General features: G+C 37.8%; 2 protein-coding genes across 7 annotated transcripts in view; one reads left to right on the top strand and one right to left on the bottom strand.

The window, feature by feature from the left end:
- Nucleotides 1-26,184, bottom strand: part of LOC143376209 (uncharacterized) — a 1,054,554-nt gene that overhangs the window by 229,220 nt on the left and 799,150 nt on the right. The gene's annotated exons all lie outside the window — the stretch shown is intronic.
- The window catches only part of Lsd-1 (lipid storage droplet-1), a 30,499-nt gene that overhangs the window by 631 nt on the left and 3,684 nt on the right, over nucleotides 1-26,184 (top strand). The window contains exons 1-4 of one of the 6 annotated variants that reach the window (XM_076826328.1): nucleotides 12,739-13,053; nucleotides 20,640-20,779; nucleotides 23,630-23,815; nucleotides 24,187-24,379. In XM_076826328.1, the coding sequence (XP_076682443.1) occupies nucleotide 13,053; nucleotides 20,640-20,779; nucleotides 23,630-23,815; nucleotides 24,187-24,379 (520 nt within the window). In that variant the 5' untranslated portion in view covers nucleotides 12,739-13,052. Of the gene's footprint in view, nucleotides 1-12,738; nucleotides 13,054-16,389; nucleotides 16,720-20,615; nucleotides 20,780-23,629; nucleotides 23,816-24,186; nucleotides 24,380-26,184 lie in introns of those variants that run through there. The other 5 variants (XM_076826331.1, XM_076826330.1, XM_076826327.1 and 2 more) reach the window with 5 other exon arrangements.

Raw genomic sequence — 26,184 nt, forward strand, 5'->3', positions numbered from 1 at the left:
TGACCTCCCATATCTCAGAAACTAATAGTCATCTCAACTTGAAAATTTCGTGTGATTGATGTCTCATCATGAGGAATCGTTTGACATAAAATTCAGTTCCAAAATCGTGAGGCTAAAAAGAGGCAATTTCTTGGGTAACTCTTTGGGGGCGGCAAAATTAAAATCATTAAAAATCAATACAAAAGTATAACTTTTTGAAAAGGCGGTAAAGAAAATGGGTAATACATGTTTGAATTTAGTATCAAACTTATAAATTGTTATTAAATCACCCATTTAATTACTATTATAGTGGGGAAAGGTGCTAGAGATCATTACAAAAGGCTTTTGTTATTTCACAAATACCTACAAAAAATTTCACTCAAAGTCAAATATTATGTTTTATAATAATTATTTATGATTAAATATAGGCGGCAAAATCATTGTTGCAGACAACGGCGCATGAGCTAGATCGAGTCCTGAGTAGGGCTGGGACTATTTGTTGAATTTTTCGGTATTCGAATATTCGAATACTTCAGTTGCTCAATTATTTGGCGAATATAATTCGAATATTCAAGTATTCGAATACCATTCGAATATCCAAGTATTCGAATACCATTCGAATATCCAAGTATTCGAATACCATCCGAATATCGAAGTATTCGAATACCATCCGAATATCGAAGTATTCGAATACCATTCGAATATCCAAGTATTCGAATATCATTCGAATATCCAAGTATTCGAATACCATTCGAATATCCAAGTATTCGAATACCATTCGAATATCCAAGTATTCGAATACCATTCGAATATCCAAGTATTCGAATACCATTCGAATATCCAAATATTCGAATACCATTCGAATATTTAAGTATTCGAATAGTATGGTGTGAATTATAAATCATGTTCTTTAGGTTCATTTGTCAGGGTGAAATCTTGTAAGTTAATTTTAACCCACTTCACACCATACTATTCGAATAATAACATTCGAATACTCAAATATTTGAAGTTTATTCGTAGCATTCTAATACTTGTAAAATATTCGAATAGTCCCAGCCCTAGTCCTGAACATTTTTGTAGCAATAATTTAGTAAAACAATGAATTAGAAAGTAATTTTATGAAAGGATAAATTCTTGATTTTTGTTTTTCAATAGATACATCACTTGAAAATTATAATTATTTAATATGTATCAATATAAAATAAATAATCTCAACAGAGTTACGCACAGTTATGTAGTGCAGTAGTACCTCGACAGTTGCAGGGGCTAGAAAACGCACACTCGTTTATAATAAAAGATTAAATCTCGCTTTCACACTCAACTTACGTTGTTTGTTGTTAAATAATTGTACCCAAGATTTACCAACAATATACAATGAACGAAATAGAGCTGTTCGAGTACTTGGAAAAGGCGAGCCGAGCCTGACTCGGCTGGAAGAACCGAACCAAGCCGAGCGGCTCGAAAGAACCGAGTAGCTTGAAGAAAATCGAGAACTCGAATTTTTTCGAGCGGCTCGAATAGAACCGAGAACTCGAATTTTTCGAGCGAGCTGTATGTACCGAGCAGTCCGGTGTGCCGAGTAGTTTGAAGCTTGAATGTTTCGAATATTTTAGAATATGTTTATATACTGGATGATGGTTCGCAATTATTATTATTATTATTTCGACTTTATTCCTCGTTAAACAGAAAATAAAGTACATAAGGAGAAAGTAAGATACGACTAAAGGCGAGGCCGCAGTAATAATGTGAGTAATTAAAATATAAACTGCAAATGAAAGTATTCTCTAACTATTGAAAATAAATAAAGTCGAAGTAATAATAATAATAATTACAAACCATTATCCAGTATATAAACATATTCTAAATTATTCGAAACATTCAAGCTTTGAACTACTCGACACACCGGGCTGTTCGGTACTTTCGGCCTAATCGGTACTTTCGGCCCGCGCGGTTTTTTCGGCCCGCTGGGTTTACATCGAGCCGCTCGAAAAAATTCGAGTTCTCGGTTCTATTCGAGCCGGTCGAAAAAATTCGAGTTCTCGGTTCTACTCGAGCCGCTCGAAAAAAATCGAGTTCTCGGTTCTAGTCGAGCCGCTCGCGTTTTTCAAGTACTCGGCTCGGCTCGGAAACCGAGTCTCGGCTCGGTCCGAATTTCAAGGTACTCGAATATTCGAGTACTCGAACAGCCCTAGAACAAAATCCATAAACGACTGCAAATACCGCACGAATACTGTTCTCACACATAAAGTTTATCATAATAACTGCAAGTAATATTTTCTTCATTACTTGTGTGCATGAAAAGTATTTTATTACATGTATTACAAGTAAATCTACGAAAGTACGTTGTTTGTGACAATGTGTTTACACACACAAATTTTGTAAAAAAAATGTTCCATTACATATTATATTAATTTTGATGATTCATTGACTGTCACATCGGTATGCAAAGTTGATGATTGCTGTTGAAGTAAACGCCTACTTGTCTTTCACTCTACTTCATTTTTCTTTCATTAAATAATATTCAGTAAAAAATAATATTTGAACCAGTCAATGTAAGTTGCAACATTTTGAACATCATTATCAGTAAATATTTCTTAGATTACAGTATTCTTCAGTTCAAAATTCCTTCAGGTTTAGCCTCATATATAATCACAAATGGGAACGCGCAATCTCTTCGCAGTGTTACTACACCAGTCCTTTAAAGACGCAATATTGGATAATTGTATACGCGAGCTCACAACGACCAATTAGTCGGAGTTTTCCGATGTTGCTCAACTTACCGCCGAAGAATATTAACTTTTAGAAAACCGAGCGCAATTCCTGTTAATTGAAATATCGTCCGAGTGATTCCTCAAATTGAATAAGAGCAATTTTCCGCTTGACGTTCCTAGTTGGTCTTAGTTGAATGTAGTAGCACCCTTTATTCCATTAATCATCAAAACGAGTGTCTATTAATTCGACCTTTTGCGTCTGACAAAAGCAAAATCATTTCACATCACTTCAGTCGTTTAGTTAATTACCTACTCTCTAGCAGTAACTAGTGAATTTCCATGCGGAAGCAAAAGTAACTAAATGAACACTATATAAAAGCAGGTTACTGAAGATGGCAAAACATAAGCGCGTAACATTGGTTACTTTTAGTGAGATATGTTTGCAGGGAACTTATTGTTAAAACTTATTTAATATGTGTAGCTATTATACATTATCCTGTGAATTCTCTAATTTTATTTCTCAATAGGTATAGTATGTCGCGAATAATTCGAGTTAAGACTAGGATTTGTAATAGACAGACCAGGTAGAATTTTGTACAGTAAGTATACTCAATCAACTATAAATAATGCAGACAATGTCAGGCCTAGTAATTTTTTAACATTATGTAAGTATATCGAATACAAATTTCAAGCATAGTTTTTTGTTCACCTTAGAATAAGAACTGCATCATACTATGACATATGTTACGTATGTGGAATTCTTCCATACGCCGCTCTCAACCGTTTTTTCGAGTTTGCGTCTGCGATGGGAAAACGCCCTAAAAGCCTTTCGCTTATCACATACCAGTAATAGGGGTCATGATCCCGACCAGCTGGATCGCGACCATGGGAACGGGAGTGACACGACGACGACGCCTAGGATTTCCTTACATGGAGATTTCTAGCGAGTCCCCACTCATTTGGGGACTATATAAAACCTTTGGTTTCAACCGTCTTGGGTTCAAAGCTATACAGTCACGCGTAGAGACGCATCGTGTCACGCTCGTACAGAGTTGGTTAAATGTAGTAAGATCGGGCTCGAGTCCCCGTCAGAATCAGAGTTAACCTCATAGAATCCGCGAATTCGGTTTAAATTCTATTTGGTATATTGAAATAGCCACTTTTACGCCCCGCATTGCCAGTGCATCAACACCGTGCAAACTAGTGGTAACTTACATTATTTATTTAATTAATTAACCACGACACTTACATTTGTACAATAACTGATTATTGAATATACGAATGGTGTTTAGTGTAAATCGAGTAGATTCGTTAAACCCATCTTTTACACAGCGATCCTTATAATATTAGTGCCACATAGCCACTGATACAACTTTACCGCACGAGTTGTATAAAATATTAATTAAGAGTTACGAGGCATTCGCATCAGGTCGTTCGCACCTCTCACCAAAACAAGGAATCTTCACCAACACAGTGGCTCCCCGATTTCGCATCGGGTTGGTCCACGAAACCTCACCCACCTACGGCACCCTGATTTCGTATCAGGTTCGTCCGTATCCTACAGCTCCCTGATTTTGCATCAGGTTCGTCTGTAAATCTACCACCTTCCAAACAGCTAACTGGTTTCGCACCAGGTTCGTCTGTGAATAGTCCAACCTCCTAGTCGATTTAGTCGATTTAGTTGCGACCTATAGCGGGGGGAGCATGTGGCACGTGCCGGGGTCCCGGGCTTCACTCGGGCCATGCGGCCAGTGAGTGTACAAACAATCGAAGAGCGGGAGTTCCCCCAGGGTTGAGCGCGCCGCCCGGTGTGGCTGCATCTCTTTCCCCTGCGCTGCCACGGGGTCCAAGAGCCTCCCTTCAACGGCCGGGGCCGAGCAGGGTGGTACGACTTGCCACCTGGTCCGGAGGACCACACTATCTACCTTGCACGGCCCAGGAAGACGGGCCGCCTCCCAAGGGAAGAGGGAATGGCTTTGGATGGCCGCCTCCTCATGGTACGCATTAACCCGCCAGGATTCTACCCCGTTTCTCAGGTACGCGTCCGCTTTTTATAGGCCCGGGCCAGCTTGCGGACGGACCGTACTCACGGGGGTGACCATCGAAGAGGGTGGGCGATCCCTACCTAAGACGCACGCGTAGGTGCGCCGGAGTCATTATGCGTTGCGCAAGCCACCCTCTCCGGCCTTGACGGTATCAGCCCGTCACTAAATGAATTCGCGGTATATGGAACCGTGTCTCCACGCCGTTCTATCAGATCTCCTATCCACCCCGTAAGCTCGCTTTTACACGTCGTCCTGAACCCGGAGATGCAGGGTCCACTTCACGGACCCGCTAAAAGCCTTCGGACTGCGCGAGCACGCACGTACGATGCCTCCGGCCTGTTGGGGTAACGGCTTGTTTACCCTCATAAGGCTAGCTGTTCCTCCCTCCTACTCCCTCCCTCTCTCCCCATTGAATCGACTCCCTGGCACTCCCCCCTTTCATTCCTGTTTCCTGAGACTTCTCACAGCTATCCTATATTACAACTCTGCCCCATTGTTTTCCCCCGTAACCAACCTACGCTCTTTAATCCCGAAAGCATAGGAAGAAAAGGGCCCCGAGGACAACCCCCCCCCCCCACCCATTCCAGGTTAAATCAGATCTGATATGTTGTTACGAGATCTGATAGCGAGGCACGGTCCAGAATGGGACGATCACCACCCGCCCCTAGCGGCACTCCGCATTCCTGAAGAGGTGTGTAGAAGTCGGTGCGCCGGTATCGCTAAGCGTTTGGGGCGCTAACTCCATTCTTACTTTCTTTCTCTTGAGACCGCTACCCTTCCGCGGTTCCGGACTGAACATGCCAAGGTTCGGTCACCACCGAACCACGGTTGGGATAGCTGCCTCACCATCTTGCCCTTAGTGGCTGTCTTTCTATTAGAGCTGTGGGGGGGAGGAGGGGCTGCCTCCGCAGGTGAATCACGCCGCGGGGTAGCGGTCCCCTTCGAATCGCGGATCCGGCCTCCATCTCAATCTACTTCCGAGTCACTGATCGAGAATGGGGCCAGCGTGAAGGTCCTCCCCTTCTGACGGAGATGAGCCTTAGGTATATTTCCATAGGTTCACCTCCTCCAGGAATCTCGAGATCTTGTCCACACACAGCTTGCTTACATCCTCTGCTCATTTAATCTCCATACTGAGTGTCCTTGGTACGGGTTTCCATTGTACGTGGACACTCGCCCAGAACATGCACCGAGTCCTCTCTGCTGACCTCGCATTGCGAGCACAATTCTGTTTCGCTAGCCATGGTCGGCGTCGCGCATGGTGCCTGAGCTTCCTTGTCTACGGAACTATCTATTTTTAGCGTCGCGAGGTTTCCTTGACGACAAGTCACGCTGCTCGAAAGGAACGTTGGAAGGGGAAGTAGGCGCGTGAGGGGCCCCTATGCTGGACAGCGCTGACATAAAAGAAGGATTTGGAGATACTAACTCCTTATAAACCCGATGAACGGGGCTGGCAGGCCGCCATGCCAGTGGCGGCGGGCGTACGGCGCCTAGTGGACACTGTTCCGCACGGCTAATGGAACGACTGAGAAAACCCAAGAGCGAGCACTAGGGAACGAAAGAATCGACACGAAATAGTCGTCGGCTCTTTCCTTCCGTCTACACTGCATTCCACATTAGAGCATACCTGTTTCGCGCAGGCGCGACCCTCGGGAGGCGTTGCTACGCCCGACTCCCCACTTAACCGCCTATGCTTTTCTCCGTCACACGGCCCCCTACTCTGTCTGTTAACTTTTCGTGCGGGACGTTGTTTTCCCGCGTTTGGGATGTACCAGTTATTCCTGGGAAACCACCACGACCAATCGCGTGCGGTTCAAAACGTGGGTACTAGTGGAAGCTGCGCAGATCGGTCGCAAATCGGTAGGGGCGTCGGTATGCTCTTATATGGAATGCAGTGTAGCTCTTTCTCGGGTTTTCTCACTCTCGTACGAAGGATTCCAAGAAATGGTGGGGATAATCGTCGGACGTATAACGCATGGTAGAAACGGGCTTATAACAAGTACGTACTATACCTACCTTTGCTGACTGTTGATTTCAAAATTAAACTGATAACAAAATGAGAAAATTATAAAATATTATAAAATGTTTAAAATTTCTTTATGCTGAAGTTGACTTCTAATATCTTTTTTCCTTTTACCCGGTTTGACGTCTTTATAACCTAAAAGATGCAACTTTATTTTTTATATCTACATAATTAATAATAGCTAATAATAATAACATTAATAATTATAGATACATACACTTATTATAAAAATAGAAATTAAGAAGTAAAATAAGATAATTTAAATACACCTAAAACACTAATGACAACTGTCTTCTCGCTCTGAAGGCAGCAGCTGGCTCCAAGGGAGATCCCCGTACTTGGAGGGGATAAACAGTTTCTTCCACTGAACTGAACAGAAACTCTGTCCCGTATATCGAGGAATTATTGTTTGGATCATTTATATTTTTAATTATATTTCTTTCTAATTTTATTATCTTTCTCCTTCTATCACACTCTATGCTATTATAGTGGTGACAAATCTTAAGTTACATAGATGTAGGTACTATATGCGTAGCTACTGCGGAGAAAGAATCATATTTTATATTATAGAAATTTCATACTGAATACATAATTCCATTTAATAAATCATAATGGAAATTTTCATATCTTAAAACGCGTAACATTAAACAGAGATGGCGGGAGGGGGGAAACTAATCGTGCAAAATGCCGAGAACAGCGAGAAATTAGAATCGCGTTAAGTTTATCTCCCTCTTCGTGTTGCCAGACTATAAAAAGAAAGGAAAAGGAACCGAGCGTTTCGCCTACTCTATTTTCTCGTGGAAGTGTCTCGTAACGGTGATAAATAAAAAAATAACTTGCCGATAACGTGCCCGGCGACTAGCCTTTTAAACAATTAATTGAATCACACAGGATTGCCGTATCTTCAACTAAATATAGTTATCTTCGTTGTATTGCACTTCGTTACAATTCCACTGGCAGATTGTGTTCTTACGGCATTATTTTGAGCACTGCGCTGGCACTGCTGGAACGCAACTTTTTCATTTGTCATCGAATACCAAGAACTTTTTGCGCTGCAATGGTAAATAAAATCTATGTATTTTAATAGTTCTATTGTCATTAGTGCAGTACGTTCTAAGAGAATTATACACTATTGTCATAAAACTGTTTTTTACAAGTTGCTTTTATGGGGACTGTGTAATTAACAACAGTGAATATGATAACTTTTCAAAAAGAGATAAATCGAAATTGCAAAATACATCTTGTCATAGGAAAAGATATTTATTCTTCTTCAATACGAATGAATATAATGGTTCGACTTGATTCTTCCATTTATTTCATTTCCTGTCGTTTGGTTTTATTTCTTGATTGGCTTATTTGTTTCAATCGGAGATAGCTAAAATTTTATTCGTATGACGAATAACGAATAAACATCTATTTGCCACAAATCGATGAATTTTGAATCGAATAAGAATTATCTGAATAAATTTTGAATCGAATAATGATTTATCCGGATAACATAAATAATTTTTATTCGGATAATTATTTACTCATTGTATAGATCGTATGAACACACTTTTACAAAACTGAGAGGAACTCGAAACTATGAAGAGTTATTTGTACTAGTATGTGGATAATTTTGGAAGATATTCGAATAAATAACAATAAATTATTCAAATAAATGGGCACGATAATATGTCATAAATAACGAATAATTATTATCCGGATAAAATATTCGACTAAATAGAATTTATTCGGATAGTTATCTTAGATAAATATTTATTCGAAACAATTCGAATAATACCCAACTCTGGTTTCAATACATACGAAAGATGCGTAGAAGTATTACCTATAATAAAAATTTATACTACAATAGTTAGGTGAATAACATTTATTCAGTTAAATAATTTATCTGGATCCTATTTATTTATTATTCCCAATGAACTTTGTAACACATTATCTGAATCCTGCTTCTTCGAAGGACGTGGAAAATTACGATCGTTAGAAATAGTTGGCCATGACTTATCATGGGCCTGTACATTCCATATTCTCCCTCCGTTCAAAGATAAATCGAAGTTAGAATTTATCTGTAACTGTGCCATACGAACGGTAAGGGGCAGTATTGTCTTTGCTAGTGTTAGACTGTATTTGTGTTCTTTAATGTTATAGACCCATAGCAGCTTTAACTCAGGATAACTTAATCACCCCTGTTTCTCACACAATCGCTAGGAATTCTCAAGCTCGTCAAATATGTTTGCAAAAATGGCGCACAATAAATTATAGAAGGAGAAATCATTCCGTTTCTGACTCTTTGCTGTAATTACGTGGGTGCAAAAGTTGGGTTGCTCATTGTTAGGTGATATTAAAAATATCAAATGTCTTTTCGCTCTACACATACATACTCGTACTTTTACCAGAAAAGTAGCAAAAGGTCATAGAAAGCCAAAGAAATATTTTGATTAAAAAATTTGTAATATATTTTTACTTTTAATAAAGCCTCATTGGTTCAATAAAGCGAAGGAAATTTTGCACCGACCTAATATACAGGGTGTTCCGTTACATATTATAAATTGACTAAATTCTAGCCGAGTACGCGTGCACCGAATTGCAGTTTATGGCGCCTGAGGAGTATGCTGAGGTAAAGCTGTGTTTACATTAGTCCAGTCCAGTGATCCAATCCAGCATGTAAACTGGAATAATGGCAACAGTGTTTTCACTCCAGTACAGTGCCGTCATTCCAGCAGGTTTTGACTGGATCGACAGTGTTTACTTCCACCATCGAGAACGCCACATTCCAGCTTTACTGGAATCATCTGGACGGCGCAACCCAGTGCTGACTGAAGCGTAGTATTTATTACACAGTACAGTATTTATTCGTTAGAAGCTCGCTTTGGCCTACACCACCGCTGTACAGCGTAGAGGCCCCTCACGCACCTGCTTCCCCTTCCAACCTCCCTTTCGAGCAGCGTGACTTGTCGTTAAGGGGCTGTTCCGGTCCAGAGCCCATAAAAATAGGTGATTTTTAGGAATTAATTAAAGAAAAACTACTGCATATAATTTAATGGGATTTTTTGCATTGAATTAAGGATGTCGTGAACTATAGAAATACATTTTTTGTTTTATATTTTGGCACTCATCCAAATCGGTGGAACCTGGAGCACCTAAACCATTGGTTTGAAGTAAAAAGCAATGCCAGATTATTAAAGGGCATGAAACTCGCTCGTTCGAATAATATTTTTAGTAAATACAATACTGTTTATTTATTAGAAAATATTTTTGTTTTCTATCTGGATAGTATCGATTTCTTGATTATTAGTTATTTTAGCATCTGGTGTGATATGTATATCACATAAATTAATTATTGGTTTGACTCTGGCGCAGATGTTTACAAATCCATTAGAAACACATTATAGATAATATAGCATGTACTTGATAGTCATTTACTGCATGATGCAATTATTCCATATCTATAAGTCAACCCCCCCCCCACCCTCTCTGCATTGTCTATTATTAAATTGGAGTTAATGAACTGCGAACGTAATGTTTTAATTTCCCGCTTTTAAACATTTTTCAAGAATAATCTTTGATTTTCAATGAACCAAATTCAGGAATTGATAAAAAAAATGACTACGCATATCTCACAATAAGTGATTATTTTTAAGTTAGCCTTTAACTTTTATACATATGACTCTTTATCGCTGTTTTAACACTTTAAAAGTCACTGATATTTCATAATTACGTCGACCTGTCAAAATTGATCAAATAGTCAAGGACAAACCAAAATTAATTTGATGAGATAGCTAAATATATATATAAAAACCTGGTGATGATGTAATCTAAACTACTCGATTAAAAAAATTTGATTCTTAACTTTAACTACATTATAATATTATTTCCTTTTCACTTAACAGTTGCAGGCAATGTGAAAACAAGTAGAACCACCGGAGTACTTTCAGCTGGGTGGAGCAACAACATACTGTATATGTATATACAAATTATTAAAAAATAAATGTGACACATTATTTCAGTTTCGATTCTTCACTTAATTTTTTAGTAATACAGTGTTTTCTATTTTCTAAAATGGTTCGCAAAAGCACCTATAAAGGCAACTACACTACAGTACTGTGCAGCACTTGGCGTAGTATTTTCATAAATCGCGTTCTCACTTTTAAAAATTACATTAAAATTTTGTATTCTTTCACATCGTTCCTCAGTGAAGAATTTGTACCCCTCATGCTACCTATATCAATAAAAGTTGATAGTGACCTGTTGATTGTCGACAAAAGAACCAAATTAATGGAGCTGCTATCGAGTTCTTAGTACGAACAGACGTGTTTCCCAACAATTTACATTTTCTTTATATAGTAAAATGATTTTGGAAAATGCCTCGTCCGTGAATGCGTCACAGTACTAATAACTTGTAGTATACTGTACCAGCGTACTAGTACATTAATGTAGTATACTACTGCACTATGCTAGTATACTATATTAGTGTACTGGTATATTATACTTGTATACTATACTAGTGTATTACTATACTACTGTACGCGTATACTGTACTGGTATACTATGCTAGTGTACTGGTATACTATGCTAGTGCGCTAGTATACTATGCTAGCATACTATACTAATGTACTAGTACATTCCGCTAGTATACTGTACTGTACTAGTGCAAGTGTACTGTATTGTACTGTACTAGTGCAAGTGTACTGTATTGTACTGTACTAGTGCAAGTGTACTGTATTGTACTGTACTAGTGCAAGTGTACTGTATTGTACTGTACTGGTGCAAGTGTACTGTATTGTACTGTACTGGTGCAAGTGTACTGTATTGTACTGTACTGGTGCAAGTGTACTGTATTGTACTGTACTGGTGCAAGTGTACTGTATTGTACTGTACTGGTGCAAGCGTATTGCACTAGCGTAATAGTATACTGTACTGTACTAGTGTAATAGTATACTGTACTATGCTAATACTAACAACATGTAGCAAGTTAGGTGACATAATTTGGGTTACCTACTCGTCTTACCTAAATAATTGCTTATAATTAAAAACTTGGGTTTAATGGGGACTTTTTTCATTATTTGGACGTGCAGAATCGATAATGAAAAAATGTTTCGCGTTTTTTTTAACAACCGGTATATATTCAAACGTAAAGTAAGACAAATATCTACCAGGAATATATTTGCATTACGCGTTAGAATTGTGATGTCTTCTTTCGAAATACGCGTTCCGTGAAAAAATAAGACGTATTACTGTTCACACGTATTCAGCTGATAGTATTACCGTACCGCCCCATATACACATGGGTGTTCGCTGTGGTGGACTTTGTATAGCAATTAAGAACGTCTGCTTGCGATAAATACGTGTTTTCCGCGTAGTTTTCTTTTCCATTATAAATTTTCTGATGCTATCGTTACCTGTAAATTTTTCACTATCAAATCATAACAAAATTCCATAGATTACGCATTACACTATAAGAAACATGGATGACCCTGTGTACTTTCATGTTTGAAAACAAAATCCTATTGTCTGAACATTGTCCAGTCTCTGTTTCAAATGAAAGCTTTTAGGAACTGTGAAAAATAACAGTTAGCATTGTTCTCAAATAACTTAAAGAAACCTATTTAAAATAACCTCCAAAATTATAATTACAACACTTGTTTTGGCTTTTGTTTTTCATTGCTTCATGAAAATTAATAATTTATTTTAAGGCTCTTTATTACTTTGTACATATAAATTATACTTTCACGCGTAATAATTTTTCCACCACTACCAACGGTAATTAAAAGCACTCTAAATAAATTCCGGAATAAATTCCTCTACAAACACCTATTGTCTACGCTCCTTGACACAAAGGGAACTAAAACATTGTTTACCTTGCTTCATTTCAAATACTTAACAATACAATAGACACTTTTTATGCTACAATTAACTTGGACTATTCCTAATAAGTGAAGTCCTTCGAATGAGGATGAAGGTTGCTCTATGCAACATGCAATAGCCGGTCCTAGGACTGGATGGTTCTTGCAAACACTTCCATCGATCCTAGTGAACGAGAAGATGAAACAGGGGCTGGGAAAAGCACTCTGTAAGGCGTCATAGTTGCTGCGCCTGTATAATCGGCGTGTCATAGGTCAAGCCGATGAGATACCGTTTCGCAGTTCGGGACGTGCAGTCAGCGGCGGGTTCTTCGGCGAAACACCGACTTCTCTGCCATTCCATCTGACTTTGCATCCAGCTACGCTCCGTTATATAAGTTCTTCGTGTCATCGCCCCGCCACCGGCTTATTCGGCTCTCCGCATCCTGAGGTAAGTGTTTGCTACCCCATAAGGCTACCTATGGCTTGGGTCCAGTTACCAAGCACCGTCAGGCTCAACTGATTAATCTAGAAACACATCTATCGTCCTTAACGTGCACCATTGTATTATACATACCTGCGACAAATGTAGCAATCCAAAAGACGAAAAACCGAGGTGCCGAAGGGTGGGTACCCGATTGTACTTGAATTTGTCTTCCCACACCCTGCTCAACGTACTTGCGATGAAGGTATTGAATACTGTTCACACTACGGCAACTTTCGCGATGAAGTTCAGAGTTGGTGCATCGGTAGGTAACAGTGATAGCGATAAGGGTATCGACCCGTGTTAAAATCGGACTTATCGCGGCGAGTTTGGAACTCGTAACGTCAGTTTGTCAGCACAGCATGGGAACTGTTGACTCTGGAACCGGTGGAAAGCAGCAAATTGCTCTCATCTGAACCTACCGAGGCGAGGTCGATGTTTATTTGCACGAGTAATGATTTCAAATGATTTTGTACTTGCCAGTGAGTTACGCTGGGTCCACGCATGGCATTAACGAATTCGCTAACTCCACGAATATTTGCGTACGATTATTTGTCCAACACAATCTACGCACGTTTGTTCTTCGACGACGACATTCGTTATTCAGAAAATAAGATATTCGTGTGCTTTACTCACGCGATTTAAAACTGTGTCCGCTGTTGGTCAGAGATATCGAATATTTGTATATGGAAAGTAAATAATATTGTAACTGTGTAAATATTAAATTTTAAATATACGAGTACCGCATATGTTGTCATCAAAGAACGAACGTGTGAATATTATTTCCGACAAATAATCGTACACAGTTAGCCACACGCATAATTACTCACGAAACTAACCGCCCACCCTACATGTAAGATATATTACACATTAACCTATTTCAAAGTAAGAATTCACAGTTTTAATTCAAATTAACGTAAACTTTGACAGTCGCTTTTGTCGAAAATGAAGCATTTCTTTTTCATCTAATTACGAAGTAATAAATTGAAGCTCAGATTTGTTTGACACAATGTTTATTAACTTAAGCTTTAAAACAACATGTTTGTTTAGTCAAAAATAGGCATTATATATGATGCCACAGATGGAGCATTAAAGAAGCTTTTTAAAAAAGTTTCGTTTGTTTTGCAGTGAAAATTGGAGCATTTTAAAAAAATGTGTAGTTTCGGCCTGAACCTAAATGGAAGTTAATAAAATCTTCTCTTATTCTTTATGAAAAGGAACTGAAGCCTCATCTTGGTCCACAGAAAAACGCACTTTTTGAGAAATTGCTATTTCGTAGCAGTCATTTTTATAATTTTCTTCTTTTATAGGTTCAGTGCAGAACCAGAGGTATTCTGAAGTAGAGTTTACAAGCAGGTCGTTGAATTTCGTTTCGTTCCGTTAAAATCGCTGCAAAACAAAAGAAACTTTTTTAAAAAGCCCCTTTACTGATTCATCTGTAGCGTCACCTATAATGCATAGTTTTGGCTAAACAGGCATGTTATTTTAAAGCGTGTTGTGTTAATAAACATTTTGTCAAAGAACAAGTCTCAGCTTCAATTTATCGTTTATTTTCGACAAACGCGACTGCCTAGTACCCTTGAGGGGGTACACCACGTTGCAGGCCTAAAAGAATGGGTAAAGAAATTTGTTTTCTCAGGTAATTTTTCACTGAAATATCGGGATCCTTTTAGGAGATGTTAGGCAACATATTAACTTTATTTTCGTACAGTATTTATTACTTAGAGTTTTAACATACCAGATCAGAGATGGGCAAAAAATTATTTCAAATAAAAAATTGATTTCGAATAAAAGACAAAAAATTGATTCGAGACTCATCAAATAAAAATAACTCAGAGTTATTTTTATTTGAAATAAAAATTACTCTGAGTTATTTGTATTTGAAATAAAAATTACTCTGAGTTATTTGTATTTGAAACGTCACAAATAATTTTTTTATTTGACAGGAATTCATTTTAACCTTCAAATAATTTTTTCATCTTTTCATTCATTTGTATTTGAAAATTATTTGAAGCTCAAATAACTCTGGGAGTAGAGAGCGCGAGAGAGGGGGAACGTGCGCGAGCAGGATAGAGATAGATGGCGTGCCACTGATTGGTTGCTGCTATTTGTGACAAAAGCGGAGAGACAGAAATACGGATAGAAAGAGATAGATAACCAAGCAACTTGGAAAGCAGGCAGTTTAGTGAATGTTTAGGTTATGTTTATTCCGGTGTTGTTACGAATGGCTGCGGTTATACCGATCACTCCCTTGAGGATCACTATTCCAAGTAGTAGAGCATGATGCGAGGAGGTAGCTGTTAAAGTGAGAGGGAACGGGGATTAGAAAGAGAGAGGGACATTAGGGACGGCGGGAATTTTTAAATAGTTTTCAGATGTTGCGGGTAGAACACGATTTTTTGGATTAATAATTATTTTGTGTTAAGTAAGTTATTCGCGAACCTTATTGCGGGATGTAACGAAGGGCTTGTGTTTTTAGAAAATACTGTGAAAATGCGTAAATTGTTTACAGGTAAGTAAAAATGTAATTGGTTGTGACTCATAAATAATTTCCGCATTTTCACAGTATTTTCTAAAAACACAAGCCAACCAAATTATTTGTAACGTTTCAAATACAAATAACTGTCAGTAATTTTTATTTTAAATAAAAATAACTCTGAGTTATTTTTATTTGATGACAAATAAAGATAAAGCCTGTTTTATTTGATTCGTTATTTAAATAATTTTTTATTTAAATAATGCCCATCTGTGTAGCACAGCATTGTCTACCGCCACGTCTGGAAGGACCTTGTCAACTGGCACCCAGCGTCGAAAGTAACTGGAACATAAAAAATAACAAATTCTTATGGCAACTGAAAGATAAATAGATTTCTTTCAATGTAGCCTACGGTTTTGACCATATTTTAATTTGTTCAATTTTTATAAACCTGCAAAGCCGACTTGTTTCAGTGAACAAAAAAAAATTCTTTACAAAGCCACCATCTCCTTACTTTTTAAAATTATTAAAAAATCATGGTACCAAGTAAAAATATATAGTAATCAAGATTTATACCAATGTAAATTCTAACAGGTACTTCTGAAATTAACATCCCTTGAATAAGTAAAATATGCTATACCTTGGAGGTGAACAGATATTTTTATGAGTAACCGTATTGGGGTAAGTTAACACAGATTTGATCTACGGGATTGAGACGTGATTCGAAGTACAGTTTTGTCTTGACAAGAACCCGCATCCTCGGGATCGGCCGCCAGCTCTTTTCAAGACGGTTAGGTAGTCTTATTCGACTTGTCTTTGCTCTCTGCCGTGGCGAGTGAGAGGGACTGACAATGAGCATGAGTGAGAGGACACATGACAGCAATAAGCCATGATTTACGGCCGGCATTGCCGCGCCGTCGTCTATGGAAAAAAGACGGAATAGGTCTCTAGGAAGTGGCATCTGTCACTCGCCGCGGACACTATAAAAGAAGCATTAGCGGGAATAGCGACGGCTTCTTTTCAAAATAGAAAACGCGGGTTCTTTTGGAGTCAGCACTGTATTCATCAACGTATGTGTGGCGACGGCGTTAGACGTTCATATGGAGATTCGAATTGTCCAAGTTCTTGAGGGAAGCCAAGCCTCGACATTAACCACACGAGGTATATCCATTGCATTATGACCTCTGCTATCAGCTTGTTGCTACATTTTTTTCTGTTGATTAACACATGGCTGCATTCGTACAGGTTATTTCAAAATTTCATGACCGACCTGTGTAAAGATTTTCTGCAAATATATTCTGTACCGTATTTATTTTCGCTTATTACATTTTCATTTGTAACTCTTATGATTCCATCACCAGAAAATTAAATCAGTTACTTGTTACTTTACAGTAGTAGTTTATTCATTGTCACAAATTAGTTATCGGTCAACATACGAGTTTGGAACAGGCTGTTCTAAACTCACAACGCAGATGATTCAAAATATCAGGCACTTAAAATAATAACAATGTAACAATGACACTGATAGAATCGGTGTAGAGCACAGCCATCAGTAAAGAAGAATAATATACACACGACTGTTCCGTCTTAAGCCGCGTATTCACCTGCGCATTCGCCCCGAAACGCGCGTTCGGGGTTGAGTGAAATTTGCGGCGTCCTTTTCATGGTATTGTTCGGACCCGAATGCGCGCTTTGATGGACCGCCAACAAGCGGATCGGCCCGAATGCGCGCCGCGCCCCGAACACGCGCCGAACACCGGACGAGCAAAAAATCGGTGCGCGCCGAATGCACATTCGGGGCGAATGCGCAGGTGAATACGCGGCTTTACGGGAACAAAGGGGGGCTCAGAGCATTCAGCGACCCTTTATTACTAGGCAATTGCTTACCTTCGAAGTCTTGGGGAACATTTGTCTGCCAGATGTCTAATAAACGGCAATCGACATCGTGCTATTCTTTTGGACACCACGACGATCCCATGGCTCGTGGCTTCCTGCGAAGTAAAGGCCATGCGACGTCACATACGTCATATAGAGGAATATATACTAATACGATATGCGCACACCCCGCTATGTTGCTATGGTGTGTCCCCCCTCCACTACTCCCTACTACGTCACTGAGTTCCAACTTCCAGTAGCTGTTCCCCCTCTACGACTCCCTACTACGTCATATGGACTTCAAACACCCCACTTGTGGCAACGCTAGACACGAGTCAAAGAAATGGCTGAGCTAACGGCGGGAAACGGCTTATAATCACAAATTGGTCACACGGAGTTCCCTGTATCCCAGCGCCATTTTTTGAGTTACCATTTGCGTATTTCTGAATCTTTTAACTTTTCAGTGATAATTGTAATGTAAATTTTGATATCATCAAATTTATAGTTGAAAATGAGCGATTTTTCACGGTTGTGGGAAAAAGCGATTTTTTAATTTTTTAAAAAAAATTTTGCGATAAATCCCCTTTGAAAGTCATAAAGGCGCGACATTTTAACTCGAAAATTATTTTTGGGGTGCGATACACAAAGGGTTAATATAAGTGATATGAATAAAATGCTATTTATTATAAACATGAAACTATAATAAAATTAGTTGTTTTATATCCTCACCTGAGAAAACGTCGAAATAAACAAGCATCTCAAGTATGATCATGGAGTTCGCGAGACTCCACCTACTCACCAATTGAAGGTCGCCTGTTCATAAGGTGAGACGCAGTTGCGCGTTCGTAGAGCACAAAACAGTAATGGGTGCAGGTTAAAAATTTGCAATGTATCGCTCATTTGTTATCGGATTTGCATCAAACTTGCGCCAAACGATGTAGATTTTTTTTACGAATATTACACGTCATAACTTAAAAACTGTCTAAAGTGGGGTTGCATCCCTCTTGCTATAAGTTTTTCAATTAAAGGTTAAAAGTATCTCTACGCTAACAAATTAATTCAGGGAGTGTCCAGTGACAGAAGACTAACCACACATTTTATACAAATGTATAGTAAGGGATAAATTCACTCACAATCAGTGTTGCTGTATAAAAAATAGAGTGGCGGGAAGGTCTATCTACGCAAGTAGAAACAGACATTTGAATCAGACAATATCTAAACTGACGTTTATCAATTGGGATCTGACATCCGCCACCATGACAACATCCCTTCTACCCCTGTTGTCGGGAAGAGGAAGGGAGTTTTTCCGAGCCCCCCTTGATAGTGGTCAGCTAACCCCCTCGAAAACCTGGAGGTATAAGCAGTAAAAATCTGCTCTAGGTACTCCAAAGCCGCGGACCTGTCTGCCGGAAACTTATACAGAATAGATGTCACCATGACATCTGGTGGCGAAAGTAGGAACGCTTGTTGGGTACACATCAATCCCTGTCCGTTCTCGTGCCGTTGCATAAAATTCCGCTGGGCAGGACATAAACCTGCCCAATCACATATACTTTGCATAAAAAGGAACATTTTCGCAAAAAACTACATTATCGCATATACAACACATGTATATTGTACCCATATCGGCGCCATCTTGGCTAGGCCCCGCCCCCATGTCAGATCCCAATAGAATTTGATGATTTTCGCTAATTTGCTTCACAGTTACATTATATTTAGAATAGTCTTCATAGATTTATATAACAGTGCTGAATTTGAATTTTGTTATCTACTAATGAGATATCAGAATAAAAATACAGTATTCTGTTTAAGAAAATGAAGTCAAACTTGAAATAACATTGATGAAAAGAAAATAAACATCACTGTTATCTTAGCAGATTCTATATTTAAAACAGCAAATAATTTCCCTTCACCATTTTTTCATAACACTAATAATTCAGGCGCTACTCATTTCTCCCAGCACATCTTTGTACAGCATGTCTCATAGAATTTGTATAAATGTATTTGGAAAAATGCTTCGTTGGCAAGTCATAATAAGAATATTATATAATAATGTTTTTTATTACAGTTGTGCCCGGTTAAATTGATAATTTCAATTTCCGGAGATTATCTTTTATCCAGAGTGGTAATCGAATTTCACACCTCCGATTTCACGTTTCACTGAATTTTATGCGTTCCCCAGGGACCAAGAAGACAATGACAGCACTAGCCATTAAGAAGTGAAAAATGTCAAATTTCGTATTTCTCATCAGATCTTAACGAAACTGGTACCAATAGATTCGTTATGTTTTCCTGATAAAAATCATACCAAACTCGATATAATTCGAGTTATAATTACCAAAATTACATATAAAATTAATATGCAGAATTTAAAGCCAACTTCGTTAAAAATATGAAAAACACTTTCGTGATTCGCAACTTATTTTGGATACCAGAGCTCCTTTAAAATAAATACAAAAGATGGAAAATGTGTAATTATTTTTTTTTCTCTGATAAAATTTTTTTCCTATCTGGCCAACGACAAGGAATTCATATCGAATCGCACAGGATTCAATGTGGTTATCGATTTTGTTCAAGCTTTGTAGAGCTTCGTAACATTTGTAAAGAGTCTAGAGAAACTAATTCATATCAAATTTCAGCTCTCTACCTCGAACGTTACGTGCAATTCAAATAACAGTGCCACCTTACTCCTTGAACCTGCCCAAGCAAGTAACCTCTATATCTCTGTGCGAAAGCAAAATTATAAAAAATAAATATAGCAGTAACGCATCAGCTCGTAATTATTAAACACTTATTGAAGTTTTCGTTGATACTGAATTTTCAAGTTGACGTTACTCGAAGAAAATGTTCAATAAACAAAGCCAAATATCTCGTTAAGTATTGAATTTAGAACCAATACATGATTGTTAGCACATTTTTATTCAGAATTCAACATTCTTTGGAACGTTGTCATAAATAATACAACATTCAATTAAAGAAAACCAAGTTAATCTTCAAATCTGTGGATGACTTCCACCTACAAAAAAGTATATACATTATGTAATGACCCACCCCCTCCCCTTCCCCTGCAAACCATACAACTTTTATATACAATAATTTTTCCACCGACACGTAATTTAGAAGTTATTCAGGTGACTCACTCTGTATATGATCATTGACAGTCCATTTGTAAAGGCTTATAGTTGGCAATTTTGAATTGATTTCAGTGACGATCTCACAAATGGCGCGGCCGAACGTAAAAAGACGGCACTCTGACCTGCACTTCGAATCCGTTGCCAGGATCTCAAGTCTTCCTATCGTGGAAAATAGTATAAATATTGCTGGAAATGTTTACGACAGAATAAAGGTAAGCACTGGGTGTATAAAATGTTGAAATTGTCTAAGGTTTCCACGAACTCCATCACTTTCACTTATCTTTCACTCATCAATCTCTCTTCTCGCGAAAGTTCCCCGTTGAAATGATAAGACGATAATTTAATAGCTATTGTCAGTTTACGCGTTAAGTTCACTGGTAAACAAAGTAAAATTGAAAATAAAAGGCATATATGTATTTATAATTATTTATTTGCGAAACCATCTACAACGTTCTGTATACCTATCAACTAAAATACCGTATTTGCTAAATATGGTTGAAAAGGAAATTACATACTTTCGAAGTATTTTAATTCGTATTAACCGAAGTAGTCGGCAGTAAAGCTGTAAATATTCGAATGATTTCGAATACGAATAATCTCTTCGAATGATTCGAATACGAATAATTTCGTCTAATAATTCGAATACGAATAATTCGAATACGAATAATTCGAATACGAATAATTCGAATACGAATAATTCGAATACGAATAATTCGAATACGAATAAGTTGAATAATTCGAAAATTCGAATATTCGAATATTCGTAATAGCTCGAATCGCTAGTAGCTTAGCTATAGGTACGTTTTATATCTGAAAACGAGTTCTTCAATCTCATTTTTATACTATTCCAGATTTTTATAATGTATGAGATTCAAAACAGCATTGTTAGGAAATAGGGATTGCAAATTTACCGACTTTTTCAATTACAGGTAATTCCGTAAAATTTTCAATCAAAACCGGTTTACCGGTACTTTACCGGTATTTTTTAAGGTATTGATAATATAAGAGTAAACATTACAAAAAAGAAATTTTTTTAACTCTTATCGAGCATTATAATAAACATGTGCAAATAAAACTATTCTGAACATAAAATATAAAATGAGATAACACAAAATAGATATATTTGTATAACTATTGACAATACTTATTAATATGGATCTTCACCACGAAAACAATGAAAAGAATCTTAACTTACATACATAATTAAATATTTTTTATTTAACAATTCTTTTTAACAAATAAGCACGCAAAAAACATAATTTGTCTAAACTTTGGTCTCCTGATCGCGACCTAAGTTTTGTACAAAATAATCCAGCCACGGATGAAGCGCTCTCAAATTCTACACTTGTTAGTCGGATACTCATTAAGAAGTCACACGCCATTTGTACTTATATATTTTCTCCTTACTTTTTCTACTTGAAAATACGTTCATTTTTTTGATGACTTGATTCAGATTTTTAGTTTTCTTTTGGTTCAGAGTTGGTTCTTCCTGAGATACTTCGGTTTTTGTCTTTATTAGTAATTGAAGTTTTTTTTCACTGATAACTTAGTACAGGGTTGACTAACTGGTGGCTCGCGAGCCACCGGGGGCACCTCCGCCTTGCTGCGACGCTGCACGGCCCCCTCCATATCTCCCAGACTCTGACAATCGCAGTCAAAAGGAGAAGGAAAGAAGGAAGCATCGACTGCGATCGTCAGAGTTTGGTCGGTATGGAGGGGAGCCGTTCAGCGTGGCAGCAAGGCGGAGGTGCCCCCGGTGGCTCGCGAGCCACCAGTTAGTCAACCCTGACTTACAAGGGAACACCGCGAACCCGGACTCACCGATTGGAACGCAACTTTGTGAGTTTTTAGAGTGACTCAAAACAAGAACAACGGTGTCTTTCATTTGGGCCCTATCGCACTTTAAGGGGGTGAAAACTAACCTCAAAGTCAAATTGGCACTTCCACTTTTTCGCGTATAACTCTCAAAGTATAACAGGCAGAAAAAAATGTTTCAAACAAAAGTTTAATGGTGCAATAAGCGTTACAAACTTGCGTTAACAAAATTTTGAAAACAGTTTTTTTCGTCAGTTATAAATATTTTTTTTAACTCTTTTCAAAATTTTGTTAACGGAAGTTTGTAGAGCTTATTGCACAATTAAACTTTTGTTTGAAACATTTTTTTCTGCCTGTTGTACTTTGAGAGTTATACGCGAAAAAGTGGAAGTGCCAATTTGACTTTGAGGTTAGTTTTCACGCCCTTAAAGGGTGATAGGGCCCACATGAAAGACACCGTTGTTCTTGTTTTGAATCACTCTAAAAACCCACGAAGTCGCGTTCCAATCGGTGAGTCCGGGTTCACGGTGTTCCCTTGTTAGTAGATGTGGACGGAATTAATGAACGCATATATGCGCTATATTGCTATACGTAATTTATCGAATTACCGGTAACAATTTGGCGAATTACCGCTAAAAATCTGAGGGTATTTCTCGTCGGGAAACCGGGTTACCGGTAATCCCTTTAATAGGAAACCCATTGCCAAAGAATCCTTTGTGGTGCAAGTAGTGATCGCGATGCTTAAGCAAAGGAGAATTAGAGAGCCAAAAGTCAGAAAAGTACGTTGGATGCGAAGTGTCTGAACTTTACACTCTAAGTTCACTATATATTATTCGCGATACGTGTGATTAAGCATTATCATGCAGCAGAACTCCTTTTCTGTTGGTTACTTTTCTATCAATTTCTGTTCCATTATATCGAGTTACGAACAGTACCATTCTGTATTCACGGTTTCTTCCATTCAATGGAACCTAACAATTTTACTTAAAATGAAGCAAATTCTTTGCGCCAACCTAACTAACATTTATATTATTTATACATAACAGAGCACTTAAATCTTACTTTGTTCTTATTCCTAAATTATTATTCGAATTATTAATATCAGTTGAAGCATTTGAGATAACAAATGAAATAAATTATTTAAACAGAATTATTTAAATAGTTTCCAGTTTGAACGCACGCCTCAATCGTTACAGTATAATCATTATCCGTTTGCTTTACAAACTATACAACGAAAGAATTTTTAGCGTTCAAATTCTTTAATGAACTGGAGCCTGGGTACTGCTGAACAGTCATTGGCGATAGCAACAGCATCTGCAAAGCCAGCGATATGTGTATTAAATGGGCCTATCACGACTATCGATCACCTCCTCTGCAAAGGTATCGACATTGTCGAACAAAGAGTACCAGCGGTGCATCTACCTCCCCATCTTGTAAGTCCAAATACGTATACATGTAAATGTCCAACTTCTTAACACTTTGAGTGGTGCAAGATTTTAAAAACACCCTCATCTGTCGAACTTGAAAAAGACGTAAAATATCTTTAGTCCACAAAAAATCACTTTGGAACTACTGTGCGCCGGCTCTGCAAAGCACTTTTAACTCCTCGCTTGGTTTCTTTTAAAGGTAAACATTCGAGAACTCTCGAGCAATGTGTACATATTTTTGATGCTCCCCGGAAAATATTGACGCGCGAGCAAAACCCTCGGCGTGAAAACACGCCAACGCCATTCAAAGTGTTAATTAATTCTAATTGCTTTGTTGCCCTTCGTTGCGAGATCGATGTATTCTGTATATTATTAAGATGTACTGTAACGCGCGGGAATACGTGAACAATAAAATCGTGAGGCCCGTTTTGATGCGGGCCGGAAGCATGAAGCAGATAGGAAGTCAAGCTGCGAACGCTGCGGCGGACAGACTAGATGGCGCTCTAACTGTGGCAGATAAATACGTTGATCATTATTTGCCGGCTGACCCCACGGACAAAGTTGCAGATGGTGAGTGTTCTATTTAGAATAAAGGATACCATTTATAATAGTAATATATGGAAGTTGAATTAGATACAGCAGAACAACTACTGTCACTATTAATCACGACATTTTACAGTAACACTAATCAAAACTTATTGAATTTTAGATCTTTTTCTAAAGCTTTATTTTACAGAAATTAGTTCAATTGCTACAATTAGCTAAAAACTACAGTTTCTATTTTTATTGTTAGAAAAAGTTCACCTTGCATACTTTCCTCCTCTACTGCTGCCTAATTTAGATCGGTCCTATAATCATTAAACATTGTACACTTCGAATTTGATTTACATTTGATGTAATACAAGTTAGGGGTCTATGGTTCCCTGGAAAATGAGTCAGTCTCCGTTTGAATCGCTTTGGTCTTGTTCTAAAATTAAAGTTCTAAGTTTCCTTTTTGAGTAATTATGAACTATTAACCTTTTCCATTTGAGCGATTTCCTCTATTTAGGAAACAAGGAGTGCTTTCGCACCATTAGAAAAGTGCCTGACACACACAATAGTTTATACAGATGTTATTAAAAGTTAAACACATATCTGTGTATCAATTTTTACTAAAATAAAATGATATTTATTATATCTGTTGATGAATTTCATGCCTCGTTACATTCAAACTCTCATGTTTGTAAACAGCTTCGAGTTGTTCTGTATGCTAGGCGTAAATGGCCTCGAGTGTAAAAGGTTAAAAGGATTGAATCCCCTTATAAGTCAAATATAGATCTACCTCGACTGTAGACAGTTTAATAATCTAAATTTTTCTTCGCTTGCTACAATTGCTTGTTACATAATAACATTATTCAAGAAGGAATTACATACCAAAAATTTCTATCGTGCTTTTCATCGAATTTTGATAATCATTTTCAATATTCGAATTGGGAAGTTTAATGATACAATATAGAATTAAGAGGACTAGGCAGTCAAATTCGGTAAAAATGTAACTTTTTGGGAGAATTAATTACAAGGAAATGAATGCGAATTGTGACAAGTACAATACTTTTGGGTAATGTTTATGAATACTATAAACTGTAAATAATTTTTTTTGTTAATATAGTATACATATATATGGCGGCGCTACAGTCCTCTGATATATAGGCGTTTTTTCTGTGGTTTTACAGTGATTGCAAAAAAATGGAGGTTCGGATCGACTTGAAATTTTTACAGTATGTTCAAAGTATATTCCTTTCTGCACTGAACCTCAACATTAAAGTGTAAAAACTCTAATCTCCACGGTAAAAAAAAACAGACATCTGTGCACCCCGAAAATCGACATTTATCGTAAAAATCACCTTCTCCTAAAAATCATCTTCTTCTCGCTATTTTAATAATTTTGGTTCGATTCTTTTTTCCGAGGTTCAGACCGAAATTGCAGGCTGTAAGAAAGTTATATTCTAAGTAAGCCGTTGTGTCTTTATCTTTAAGCTCAATATCAGTGCAAAGCCAAAGACACTTTTTCTAAAACACTGTATAATCAAACTCCTGTGGCGCCATTTATAAAGTAGATATGTATAAAAAAAATATTTTTTTACTCTACGTGATAGTAATAAACATTGTATAAGAGGAGAAGTCTGTGCTTGCTTTCATCTCTTTGTAATTAATTCGCAAAGAATACTTAATTTTCGAGACTCCTCTATAACAGGCTTGGGAATTAAGTGATCTTTTCGGCCGAGTTTCAGAAGCAACGCCCTTTTTCTCCCACTGCGCGTCCTGGCCCCCGCGACTAGCCGTAAAGTTCGAGCCACCTCAGCGTGGCGTGTTGACAAAACAAAGAAGCATCGACA

Source organism: Andrena cerasifolii, chromosome 14 (assembly GCF_050908995.1).
Source record: "Andrena cerasifolii isolate SP2316 chromosome 14, iyAndCera1_principal, whole genome shotgun sequence".
Lineage (NCBI taxonomy): Eukaryota > Metazoa > Arthropoda > Insecta > Hymenoptera > Andrenidae > Andrena > Andrena cerasifolii.